This window comes from Fusarium solani (assembly GCF_023522795.1).
Source record: "Fusarium solani strain SB1 chromosome Unknown bctg00000010, whole genome shotgun sequence".
NCBI lineage: Eukaryota > Fungi > Ascomycota > Sordariomycetes > Hypocreales > Nectriaceae > Fusarium > Fusarium solani.
The window spans coordinates 507,328-520,021 of NW_027072147.1; the positions used below are offsets into that span (position 1 = coordinate 507,328).

The 12,694-nt window shown below is 53.1% G+C and overlaps 6 protein-coding genes across 6 annotated transcripts; 2 read left to right on the forward strand and 4 right to left on the reverse strand.

The window, feature by feature from the left end:
• Positions 1-356: 356 nt before the first annotated feature.
• MRS44_014211 (uncharacterized protein) lies at positions 357-855 on the reverse strand (the record flags this gene model as incomplete). The annotated part of the gene is made up of 2 exons (XM_065618324.1): positions 357-784; positions 846-855. 2 exons carry the CDS (start codon positions 853-855, stop codon positions 357-359), a joined length of 438 nt encoding a protein of 145 aa, XP_065474396.1.
• A 3,394-nt stretch (positions 856-4,249) lies between these two features.
• MRS44_014212 (uncharacterized protein) lies at positions 4,250-5,892 on the reverse strand (the record flags this gene model as incomplete). Its single annotated transcript, XM_046277370.2, has 2 exons — positions 4,250-4,861; positions 4,909-5,892. The coding sequence occupies 2 exons, from the start codon at positions 5,890-5,892 to the stop codon at positions 4,250-4,252; spliced, it is 1,596 nt and encodes a 531-aa protein (XP_046127647.1).
• Positions 5,893-6,803: 911 nt separating this feature from the next.
• MRS44_014213 (uncharacterized protein) lies at positions 6,804-7,754 on the forward strand (the record flags this gene model as incomplete). Its single annotated transcript, XM_046278895.2, has 1 exon — positions 6,804-7,754. The coding sequence occupies one exon, from the start codon at positions 6,804-6,806 to the stop codon at positions 7,752-7,754; it is 951 nt and encodes a 316-aa protein (XP_046127648.2).
• Positions 7,755-7,992: 238 nt separating this feature from the next.
• Positions 7,993-9,317, reverse strand: MRS44_014214 (uncharacterized protein; the record flags this gene model as incomplete). The annotated part of the gene is made up of 3 exons (XM_046284304.2): positions 7,993-8,881; positions 8,933-9,161; positions 9,215-9,317. 3 exons carry the CDS (start codon positions 9,315-9,317, stop codon positions 7,993-7,995), a joined length of 1,221 nt encoding a protein of 406 aa, XP_046127649.1.
• A 479-nt stretch (positions 9,318-9,796) lies between these two features.
• On the forward strand, positions 9,797-11,388 carry MRS44_014215 (uncharacterized protein; the record flags this gene model as incomplete). Its single annotated transcript, XM_065618325.1, has 2 exons — positions 9,797-9,952; positions 10,000-11,388. 2 exons carry the CDS (start codon positions 9,797-9,799, stop codon positions 11,386-11,388), a joined length of 1,545 nt encoding a protein of 514 aa, XP_065474397.1.
• Positions 11,389-11,556: 168 nt separating this feature from the next.
• On the reverse strand, positions 11,557-12,413 carry MRS44_014216 (uncharacterized protein; the record flags this gene model as incomplete). The annotated part of the gene is made up of 2 exons (XM_046284793.2): positions 11,557-12,070; positions 12,121-12,413. 2 exons carry the CDS (start codon positions 12,411-12,413, stop codon positions 11,557-11,559), a joined length of 807 nt encoding a protein of 268 aa, XP_046127651.1.
• Between the last annotated feature and the right edge of the window lie 281 nt (positions 12,414-12,694).

Consider the following 12,694-nt stretch of genomic DNA (forward strand, 5'->3'; position numbering starts at 1 on the left):
TATGGAAGAGAAAAGATGGGAAGAGATGGGTTGGATTCAACAAATTGGAGCCAGGTAAATCTAGACTGATTGTGCAGATGGAGTTGGTCATATCAATCATGCGTGGCCATGCATTCCGCTTCGGCGACATGTGACGCCGGGTTTTCTAATCCCTGTTGTTGGTTGAACCAACAATATAACACTCTCAAGATATCGTATGATTTTATAACGTAATATTTATTGCTTTCTCAAAAGTTCGTTTGTATTCAGCATCCTGATTCGATCCATTACTACCTAAGCGAACAGACAAGAGTTCCTCCTTCTGCACCACATGAGTTTACTCTCTCCCCAAGTATCAACCAAACTGGGTACCAGGTTTAAATGCACCTGCCTCGCTTAAAAACCCCTCCGGTGAGCCCAGTACAGACATGGCAATGGGAGTAGGTGGTACAAATTCCTGGACCAAAGCAAGGAGGGTGAGAACATTTGTTTCTTAGTCCGCGAATCTCCGTGTTCCGCCTGTTTGGAGTTTGCGGCTGGCTTTCGGATTCCGCATCATCCTTCTCCAGCCCCGTGAGTAAATCGTGAATCTCTTTGGTCATCTTCTCATCCGTGGCCAGAACAATCTTGTCATCCACTTCAACAACGAAGCCTCCATACTTGTAAAGTACCGTCTTGCCAAACTGGGGGGCGTCAGCATGATATTGCTCCCAGGTGGTGACCCAGATAGCATCATCTGGAATCTGAACCGTGTATTTGGCGTTCACGAGGTTGCCAGCGAACAAGGCCGCGAGGAGAGAAGAACCTATTACTCTTCCGTTAGACCTTGACAAGAACTCTGCACCAAGAGAACGTTGAAACCGTACCGAGCTTCATATTTACAAGAACATTTAGAATGATTTATGACCTGCTGAAGGCAATGACCTAAAGGCAGTCAACGAACTGTACCAGTGCATTGAGAATCAACGGAACTGGCTTTGTTTATTAGTGTTTATATACCTGGAGAAGAGATTATCACGTGGGATTTCCCAATACTGTTCATATTTCTACAAGCATGATTAACCCCAGTTATGATGCTGGCTGGAAATACAACTTTCCTGATATAGCCAATAGTTTGAGAGTTGCCGCAGGTCAAGGTGCCCTCTCCAGGTTCGTTACCAGGAGAGGGATCATGGATGAACGACTTGGCGTGCCGAGTGCCGAATTTGCGCAGCGTCTTCTTCTGTCTGATCTCATAGAATACATCTAATTAACGGGCATCATTTGGATAACTTCCCTCCATGGCCAGGTCTACGTATCTCTTCTTGAGCGAATGACATGCCTACTTCTCTGCAACTGTGAGGGTTCGGGACCAACAAAAGGCGCATATAAGGATACATTAACCATTTGCCATCTCAACACGGCATGACCCACAATGAACTTTTGTTAGCAGTCAAATTCAGACTCACCGTTTCCATTGGTCATAGATCCTTGATACGAGTTACAAGAGCTGCATTGGTCGGTCGATATTCAGCATCAAATAGGCACCCCAATGTCTTTTTGTCACCTGTTGGTTGAGAAAGAACAATATCCACACGCTTGCGTGCGACTGGGCACTCAAGCCAGTATGTGTTCATTACCCTCAGCTGCTTGTCTTAATTTAGACCTTATCAGATCAAAGTGTCGGATCAAGCAAGGACTTCTCTTAGTCTGTCTAGCTAACATGCACTTGATTACGGCGATATAGATAATGAAATTTCTCAAGTAGTCTTATTCCGGCTCCATCTTGCAAAAGTTGTAAATTGATTGGTTCCCTGATGGCCCAGCTCAGTGTTCATCTTGGTGATATTAGCGACCGTCCGAGAGTCAAGAGGAGCCACCTGTGTTCAAGCATTGCTATCACATAGGCATGTCAGCATCTCTCACGTGATGATCTGTCTTCTCTAATCCTCTTACTCCCCTACACTGGGCCCGTGATGACCCGTCTTTGCGTGGTCCTGCATCAACTAATCACAAGACAACGTGGCCGAGTGGTTAAGGCGATGCCCTGCTATCTTTGATCGTATAGGCATTGTGTTCGCACGCGCAAGTTCGAATCTTGTCGTTGTCGCTTTGTTTTTTGCTGTTCTTGTTGACATGATCATGGTGATGAAATGGTTGGTGTTGAGGTTGACGTGGTGGCGGTGGTGAGTCCATCTCGTCGACATAATGGAACCTGGCTGTGAGGAACCTGCCTCTTAGTTTTTCCCAGTGCTCGTTATGATTATCTAAAGTTTTCTAGAATCCCAGATGCTTACCGGCAGCTCCAAGTCCAAGAGCAGCCTCACACTGATCAGACAGGACACAGTCGAATCTTAGTAAAAGCAATTCGCTAATGTTTTTATCTAGCTATTTTCAGTCCAGCGGTGGTCTTATTAGTTCTTTATTCTGCCGCAAGTTGCGTGCTGCAAAGAAACAAGCCAGTTGTGAGGTAAGTATATTATGCAGAGTGGTTGACAAATACCAACACTCCGATATAACTAGCTTCCTTCATATGAACAACACCTTGATCACGCAGAAAGGGCAAAGCAAATCAACTGCTTGATTCCCCATTTTGCGGATTTTGTAAATTGATTGGCTCCCTAGTGGTCCAACCCAATTGTCCGTCTTGGTGACTTAGGGGACCGTCCAACAGTTAAGAGGAGCCATTATCTGTTCAGGCATCATTGAAACTACATGACACAAGTGTCTACACGATTCTTCGGCTCCTTGAAGAATTCTTCTCCTCTTCTCTTGCACCCAGACCCATGATGAGTCGTCTTTGCGCGGTCCCGCATCAACCCACCACAAGACAACGTGGCCGAGTGGTTAAGGCGATGCCCTGCTATCCTGCATATCTAGGCATTGTGTTCGCACGCGTAGGTTCGAATCCTGCCGTTGTCGTTGTTCTTTTTGTCTTTTTGAACTCTTCTTTTGCTATTCTCAAGTGCTGATGCTGTTGTTGTTTTCCGGTGTTGTTCGTTGACTTTTGCTATGCCTCGCCGACTTGCCTGTTTAGGCCCTCCTGGACAAGTCCTCGTCTGCACTCATCATAAGGGTCATCATGAAATGCATTTTTACCTCTTGGTATCATCATCTTCTGCCCGCGGTGTGGTTGTTGTGACCTCTCTTGATCTTCGTATCACCCATCATTCTACAGGTGTTGGTGTCTTTTTCGAGCCCCAAGTTCATTGTGTGAGGTCTGGAGTAAACCCTCCCTTTCGTTTTTATTTCATTTCTGTAGCCCAAAAATGCCTCAATTGCATTGCTTGGCCTCATTTTCGCTTCAATTTGCTGGTCTCCGTCCAAAGTTCCCCAAAACGCCAACTTCCGGCCGAGATGTGGGGCCGTGTGGGGCTCTCCGGTACGGACCAGCGGGCCTCGGTGGGACTGGCTCCGGTCAGTTTCGAGAAGGCTTCTCAGAAATGCTCCCTACAAGCTGGCCGAAAAATCTTTGGGCTGCTTTCAAAGCGATGTATCCGAATGGTTGGCATGCCGAATCACTTCAATACATAAACACTTAAAGATCAATGACGCTGTTCCTGTTGAAGGCAACAAAACAGACGGCCCGGGTCCCCCGATCTTAGCGAAGCCAGGTCAGAAAGAGGCCGAGCGCATTTCCAACGTTATGATCATGTGAAGGACCGAGATAAGCCAGTAGTGTCCTCTATGTCCTGCGTTTCTCCAGCTGACTTATCACAACTTCTTGGTACCGGGTAGCCTTGTTGTGCAGGGCAAGATCTGGTCTACGTTCGTTCCAGTTGAGCACGGAATATCAGATCACTAATTAGATCTCCGTATTCATCATAAAAGAGGGCAGAGGAAGCCAGAGCCTCGAGGCGGGTTTTCAGGTACAAGCAACCCAACAGTAACGCGGCAGTGAATATGAGGTCCAAGTTCTGGATACCACAGCGTAAAGAGCCACATGTATGACGACATCGCAACTCCATCCAAACCTCACATCGCCAGATGGAGACCAGTTCGAAGCAAGACACTGGTTCATTTTGTTTGTTATACAACATCTCGGTACACGTAATATACACATCATCTCTCCACCATCTTTTACAAGTCAAGACTCCCATCCCTGACCGAATGTCCCGTAATGCCTTCCCGTCCCAAAATGCTGTTTTTCTATAAGGCGACTTCTCACTCTCCCTCTGAGTCTGAAGATGACGTGACTAGCAGACTTCATCCCCTCCGTAAATTCGCCGTAACACAAAAAGATTACAAGACATTAATTAGTGGAGATGTGCTGGCACCTCTTTGGGGCTTCTTAGGCCTTCTTCTCGGGGGGTTGGTTGTTGCCAAAGATGCCAGAGAAGGAGCCCATCATGCTGTTCATGGCCTCCTTCTGGGCCTTCTCCATCATCTCGGCCTCCTCCTTGAGCCACTTCTCACCATTCTCCCGGATCTGCTTCTCGAGCTCCTCGTAGTTCCTCTGGCCTCGCTCACGAGCAATGTCCTGCAGCATCTTGCCCTGGGCGAAAGCCTCGGTGGGGTTTGGCTCGCCCTCGGGGTTCACCATCATGCTCATGTTGCTGGGGTTCAGGCCGAGCAAGCTTCCAAGAGCACCAACACCAGAGCTGTGCTTGTGCTTGGCAGCGAGCTGCTTGGCGTTGAACTCCTTACGGGCGATGGCCTCACGACGGGCAAACTCGGTAGGGATGTGCTTGCCCTCAAAGGACTTGATGACCTTGCGGACATCCGAGTACTGCATGGTGTGGATGTATTCGAGGAAGGGAATCAGACCAACGAGCTCCTTGTCACCGGGCTCACCCTTCCAGGGCTTTAGGACAATGGCGTTCTCGGGCTGGTTGCGGACGTGCTTGGCGTTGGTGTCGATAATGATGACCTTGGAGAGGTCACGGTTGAGGTAGGACAGGTCCTGAAAAGTCAGCACAAGTGGAAGCTATATGGAGGGGTTGAGCATACCTTGACGACCTCGCCATCCTCAAACTTGGTAGCCTCCCTGTACAGAGGCCAAAGAATGAAGCGGAAAGGATCCAATTTCCTGAGAAGAGGCTCACCAGTGGCGAAGGGAACAGTAGTGAAGAGAACCAGCTCATAGTACTGGCTGAGGTATCGGATGAAATAGTCCATGCCAGGTCGCTTGGCGATTCTCCAGCCGTGCTCGCGAGTCCACTCGCTGTGCACAAGGAGGTTATCCAAGCTCAGACAGAGGGTGTAAGGGCGCTCAAAGGAAGGATCAGGGTCGGGGAGCAGCTTCTCGAATGAGGGTTCCTGGTAGTAGGTGACAGACTCGGTCATTCGGGCCTTGGCACGCTTCCACCAAAGACCGAGACCAGGGCCATTGGGAATATCGGAATGACGATCAGCCTCGATAGTGTCCTCCCAGTTGCGACCCATGTATAGCACGGCAAGGGTGCCACCGGCAGCGGTCGCAACGAGCATGAATCTTGTCCACCACTTGCGGTTGCGATCCGAGGTTGAGACATATTCCGATCGCTCACGTCCACCACGGCCACCCGAGCTTTCTTCCTCAAGTTCCTGCAGAGCCTGCGATGGCTTCTTCTTGTCGCCTTCCATCTCATACTCCAACGTCGAAGGGATACCCTGGGTCAAGTCGGGGAGCTTGTGGAAGGGTATTTGCTCGCCCTCCTTCGGGGCCTCGGGCGACTGCTCTCCGGCCTTGTCGACATTCTGCTCGGAAGACTTGGCGGCATTCTCGTTCGCTGAGGCATCGGCGTCGTTCTGGGGTTGCGCGGGCTTCTTGTTTGTCTCATTGGGAGGCGATTGGCCTGAAGGGCCCTTGTCCTTGGAGTAGGCTCGAAGCCATGGCGACACAAGGACGGGAGCTGCTGCGGGACGGAGTCGGAGAGCAGGCGATGCGGCGGGCCTCGACAGACGAGCTGCCGTCAAGCCCAAGCGCGAAGCCTGGGCCACTCTGGACAGCATGGCGAAGATTGAAGAGGGAGTCCCGGATAATACCACAAGAATTGGGGTGGCTGCTGGCGCGGGAGTCGATGGCGAAGCGGACTCGACTTCAATGGCGTAGCTTGACGAAGTTGGTCTGATTGCTCCGCCGTCGCACGCACCGCGCCCGTCGGCTGTGGAAAAAAATCGGACGGCGGGCGTGGAGTGGGGCTTTGGCCTTGGAGAGAGCCGCCGTGGATTAGCCGGGGTTGCGGACTTTTAGATTGACCGATGGCGTCATGCCTTGATTGGTGAGACCTTCACGTGAGGCCCTGGTCACGCCCCCATCATGAAGCAGATTCCGATTCCCCGCCGTCCCCTCCATGATGCTCATGTCATCCAGTGAAGGCCCCTGCTCACCTCCCCAGGCTCATGGCGTTCATCTTCCGACGTTGAAGGCGACATCGAACGGCGGCATGGCCTTTCTAATTTGCAACCCGAACCCTCATCTCCTTCCCCTCACAGTGCCTCACGATCCGTCCATCTTCTGAGTGGACGAGCGACAGTCGATATAATTGACTTTGCTGGTCTTGACCAATTTTCTTTCTAATTCGCCACGACCCCAATTCCCGCTGATTACCTATCCCAACTACCCGAGAGACACCATGGTGGCCGTGGCCGCGTCCGCTGCCTTCTAGAGGGTGGTCTCCTTGTCGTCGAATGCTACTACGCCATGGCACCACCCTCTGTGATAAGCCTCGTTCCTCGAGACCGACCGCAACGACCCTGGCGACCTGCTGAGACCATATCATCTTAATTTGCGACCGTTGTCATTGCGCAAGGATTTGATACAAGCCTCTTCACCCTTTTTATAGACCGAATTCTCCTCGCCACCTCGCCTCGCCTACCAGACTCTGCAGTTGAACCGCGTCACGACTCTACCACCTCACAACATGGCTCGACGAACGAGCAAGAGTTCTGTTTCTCGCCCGGTGGGCACGTTGCGCATTGTTATGCCTTCGTCTTCCAGCCGGGCGCAAACCGCATCCGCGAATCCGACCTCTACTAAACCCGTCACCGAAGAGGACGTGAACAAACTCTCCATCGCCGACCTCACCCTCGATACTCCTCTCATCCCCCTAAGGCCGAAGCGTCGCGTTCCTAGAACACCATTCCACTTCCTATCATTACCCGCCGAAGTCCGCATCCAGATATACACCTACTTCTTCAATGACGTCGACACAGTCCTTGACCTCGGACCGCATAACTACAAGCAAGTGCACAAGAAACTTGGTCTCATGAGAGTATGCAGACAGGTTCATGATGAGGCAACCTTTGCCTTTTACAGCACACGTACCTTTCGCCTATTCCCTACCTTTCCCGGCCGCTACTTCAAGAGCAAGAAGCCTCTACTAGCGAGGTTGAAGCCGCAACAGCGTCAGTGCATCACATCTCTCGAATTGCGCCTCGGCCCCGGGTGGAATGCCCCGCCCAAGGGATGGGTTGTCAACCCGGCGCTCGGGCTGTCAGATTGCGTCGACGTTCAGCGGCTCAAGGTGTTTGTCGAGATCGACCCGAGCGACAGCGCAATTAGGGGATTCCGCCGCTCGGATGGATTTTACGAGGGGTTCAGTGTGAATCTCCTCACTGACGTCTTGGAGGAGCTGCCCTCTGTTGATACAGTTGAATTCGATGGCTGGACCAGCGTTAAGCAGTCTGGTGCCATGATGCAAGGCCTCATGGAGGCTGTTACACAGTTTGGCTGTGCCATTGAATGGGGTCCTGAGAGAGGATGGACCGACAAGATGGAGGAAGACCAAGATATCTCGGCCACTGCAATAGTGTACCCGGAAGGCCTTCCACATCCCGGCTACGAGTCGCACGGGTTGATGGCTCTGGCCTAGCTTTTACCGAGTGTTTGCATTCGTGCCAATGATTTCACGATAGTAACGAGTACAAGGGGTCTTTTGATATTGGGTTTATGCAATCAGATAGCACTTGGATTCGTCCACCTCAGTTCTACAATGTTCGACTCTGAAACTTCCTATGCATGGCCTGTCCCTCCCAACGTGTGGTATCGTCCGCCTCGTTCTAGATGCAAGTCTCATCATAACCAATACTCAGCTCACTACGCCAAACTACTTATTGCGCCCCCAACAGGGCAAGTGCATTCCGCAGCTCCTTTACCGCCGTTGGAACATCTTCAAAGTTCAAGGCCGATATCGCCCACTTGGCATGTTTCTGCGCCTGGTTGATATCCCTATGATCCGCCGTAAAGCCGCCCATGCTTTGCGCCGGCACAGGGGCAGGCACCGGCGCGGGAACAGGAGCTGGAGCCGGCACGTACGCCTGAGGAGCTGGCGCCTGGGGAATCGCTGGCGGAGGGTTCGAAACGGCCGGATGGGGTACGCTCGGGGTCGTGGACCAGGAGGGAGGTGCAGACGAGCCGGACGAAGGCTGTGGAGGAGGGGGCGCGAACTGGGAGGGAAGCTTGGTGGGAATCTGAGGAGATGGCTGGGGAGGGATCTGTGTCGCTGGGTGAGGCGGAGGGATCTCGGGCACGGGGGAGATGGCCGCTGGCGCCGCAGGAGGTGGTGGAGGAGGAACCCCCGTGAGACCGGGCGTCGGACTCTGGCTCAGTGGAGAGGGAACGAAGGGTTCCGGCGCCCTCGCATCAGGGTGCGGCTGAGGAGGGAAGTATCCCGGGTCGGGAATCTCTGGCGGCGCATCCGTGAAGGTGGGAACACTGGGCGGCTCCCCCGCGTCCGGCGCGTCCTCCACCGACGCCGGATGCGGTCCCGTCAGCTGCTGCACATCAGGGTCGGATGGGTCCAGCGCCGGCGCCGCCTCAGGCTCGGGGGCCTTCGGGTTCGACTCGTTCGGGTCCTTGCCCTCGCGGACGGCCTTGAAGATGCGGGCGGCGTTCCATTTGGCGAACTTTATCTTTTGCAGGACCTCGGGGTCGGGCTCGCCCCACTCGCGAGTGAGATCGAAGAAGGTGGCGGCGGCGTCGAATGTATCAGCAGTCTGTCTGTGGCCGGTCAGAGGCGATGAGGGTCAAGAGGTATGATGATGCGCTTACCTGGTTACTTTGTTGGCTCGAAGGGTTCGCTCGGCGCGGTCAAATGTCTCGTTGGCAAACTGCTCGACGTATGCCTGGCCCGCGACATTGTCGACAATGGCATCGTCGTCGGCGCGCTCTGTTTTTGTTGACTCTAGACGTTCGATGAGGGTCTTTGTGAACTCAAAGGTCTCGTCGTCTGTATTGTGTAGACCCTTTCCCACGATCTGATTGACGGCATGGTATTCACCTGGATTCTCATGTTAGCGATGTCTTAACTTCACATGTTCCAGTGGTGCCTACACCAGTATGAGATGGCGGGCTTGTGGTTCCTCAGCTGATTTGCGCGGTTGATAAAGCGACTGACCTCGGGGATCTTGAGCGCGGCCGGAAGAGGTTGCGCCATGATGTCGATATCGATCCCCTAGACGTTCAAAGCAGTATAGAATGAATTATTCGAGTAGTAATTACCCTCGTCCTGGGAGATTTCACCGCAAGAATCGCGATGGCGCAAGTAATGTCAAGTCCAACTTCACCCCACCACCTCCTCCTCTCTTGGCTGCCTGCCTAACTTGACGTAACGGTGGCTGGTACTGCGCCACACGGTTCCCCAGATTTGGTAGCTCACGCCACATGTGGCTCGAGCTGTTCACCAACCAATCAGAGACCTGCATACCCCCAGCTTCACATTGCACTGTGGCACCAGGTGGCTTTTTCTTTCTTTGGACATTCCGAAGATGCCACTTTGCATTCAACGACAAACAACGGATGCTGACCTGGCCTCGGCCTTGACCTTGGAGCACAAAGAGATTCTTCTCCTCTATTTGACCTTTTGATCCAAGTTTCTCCCTTTACTGCATCTCGTCGCCTGATTCAGCATACGTGATGCATAACCCCACCTCTTCTCTGCTGGTGACGTTGACGGCAGCGCTGGCGGCTTTGCCCGCGGCTGACGCTGCCATCTACACCAAGAACTCGCCCGTTTTGCAGTTGAACGCAAAGACTTATGATAAGCTCATTGCCAAGTCCAACTACACCTCGGTATGTTTCTATTCACAAATAACTCATACTCGTCGCTGACAAATCAGATCGTCGAGTTCTACGCCCCTTGGTGCGGCCACTGCCAGAACCTCAAGCCCGCCTACGAAAAGGCCGCCAAGAACCTTGAGGGTCTCGCCAAGGTCGCGGCCATTGACTGCGATGATGACGCCAACAAGCCATTCTGCGGCTCCATGGGTGTCCAGGGTTTCCCTACTCTCAAGATTGTCCGTCCTGGTAAGAAGTACGGCAAGCCTGTTGTCGAGGACTACCAGGGTCAGCGAACTGCCGGTGCCATCAGTGAGGCTGTCTCGAGCAAGATCAACAACCATGTCACCCGAGTGAGCGACAAGGATCTGGACTCTTTCTTGGGTGGTGATAAGCCCAAGGCTATCCTGTTCACCAAGAAGGGAACCACCAGCGCTCTCATCCGAAGTATCGCCATTGAGTTCCTCGATGTCATTTCTGTGGCCCAGATCCGTGATAAGGAGAAGGCTGCGGTTGAGAAGTTTGGCATTAAGGATTTCCCGACTCTTGTCCTCATCCCAGGTGACGGCCAAGAGCCTATCCTCTACAACGGAGAGCTCGTCAAGAAGGACATGGTCAAGTTCCTTTCCCAGGCTGCTCAGCCTAACCCTGACCCTGCTCCTGATAATGGCAAGGCTTCCAAGGCCAAGAGCAACGGAGCCAAGAACAAGAAGAGCAAGTCGACCGAGACTGTCAAGGAAGAGCCTACCGCTGAGCCCGAGTCCGCTTCTGAAGCCGCCGAGTCAGCCATCCCCTCCATCGTCCCCATCGACACCATCACTTCGCTTGAGAAGCTCACCAAGGAATGCCTTGCCCCCAAGTCCCACACCTGCATCCTTGTTTTTACTCCCGGCGAAGCTGGCGAGAAGGCTGTTGACTCGCTGTCTCACCTCAACACCAAGTATGTCCACGGCGGACGACACACTTTCCCCTTCATCTCCATTCCCAGCGACAGCGAGGCTGCTTCGACTCTTCCCAAGGCTCTTGGCCTTAGCGACGAGGTCAACCTGATCGCCATCAACACACGCCGAAACTGGTGGCGTCAGTACCAGGGCGACTTTAGCCTCCACAGTGTCGAGAACTGGGTTGACACCATCCGCATGGGTGAGGGTGCCAAGAAGAAGCTTCCCGAGGACTTCAACGCTGAGCCCAAGGCCGAAGGCACCCAGGAGGAGGCCACCCAGGCTACCGACCCCGAGCCTGAAGTTGAGACCGAAGCCCCTGAGCAGGCTGAGACTGTCAAGGAGGCCGAGGTCGAGAGTGAGGAGGAGACCAAGGTTGAGGCCCAGAAGGAAGCCGAAACTGAGGCTAAGCCGGAGGCCGAGCCTGAGGTTGAAGCTGAGACTGAGCCAGAGACCAAGAAGCCTGAGGCTGAGCCCAAGGAGCAAAAGATTGTGCACGAGGAGCTGTAAAGGGGTCGGGTATCTTGAGAATGTAGGCATTAGCTTTGTGACACTATTTCTTACTGAAAGGCGGAGACAAACCTGTACCATACCTAACAAAACACAAAAACTCCGATATATCCATGGATATTTTCCTGAACCAAATAAAACCCTTCGTATGCCACCCAGGTATCAAGTCTATTCTTGCATCATGACGTCCATGGCGTCGCTCCTCTCAGCTGCTCCCTCCCTGACCATCTCGGCGCCCTTGTCCTTCACCACCTGATCCAGGAACTGCTTCACTTGCTTGCATCCGTCCACGCCTACTACCAACATGCCTTCTAGACGGCTGACCTGCACGCGACTCTCGCAGACGAGCGCAGCCACGCGATCACTCCCTCCCAATGTCGCGACAGTAAGGAACGGCAGCTCCTGCTCCTCTTGGTTGTTAAGGTCTAGCAGAGGATCCGCCGAGTCGTCGCCCGCAGCGTATGTAGAGGTCGAGCCAGCTGTACAGGCGGCGATGTAGTCCGTCATGGGGATACCGGCGTCGATGAGGGCGAGGGTCGTCGCGTTAAGGAGGGCGGCGAGGAGGGAGCCATCTTGGGAGAGGACGTGGAGGGAGATTGTGATTGAAGAGTGAGGGAACAGATGCGTGTGCAGATTCGAGGCGAATGCATTCGCAATTGTGACTTCGATCTCTTGAGTGCGCCTACAATGAGTTAGCACATCCACCTTTAAAACATCGTATCTACAACTTACTTGTCGTTGCGCCCCCTCTTCTTGCGATCCACGCTCGAAAACCCAGCAATAACCACATTCACATTAATAGCCGCGACATCCCTCTGCGCCGTCTGCACACGTCGTTGCTGCTGTCCCTGCTCCGACGGACCTGTCACGATGCACATGACTTTTGTGTGGCCCATCTCGAGGTATGATGATCCATCTGCGGCATCTTGGGTGCGGATCTGGGCATTGAGGCGACGGAGCTCGTTCCAGCGACGGCCGTCTACGCGCAGGAGGGCTAATGAATATGTTGACGTGTCGAGAGGCATTGTTTTTCGTTGTTTGCGCAAAAGGAGCTTTTGAGTGATCGCCAAACGAAAGGCTGAAGTTTATGGTGGGGGAAATTTCTTTGGAGGATGCCCGTGTGGCTGATGCTATGGCTGGTGCTGTGGCATCGGTGGCTGACTGTGGCTCGTGCTCATTTATCTCGGAAAAACCATCGGATCAACTCTGCGGCTTTGGAACATCTCCCCTTCAACAAATCCGATACCTCATCCCGGCCCTTGGCACCCAAGCTCTGATCTCCGAACGCAAAAAAACGCTAGCGGGA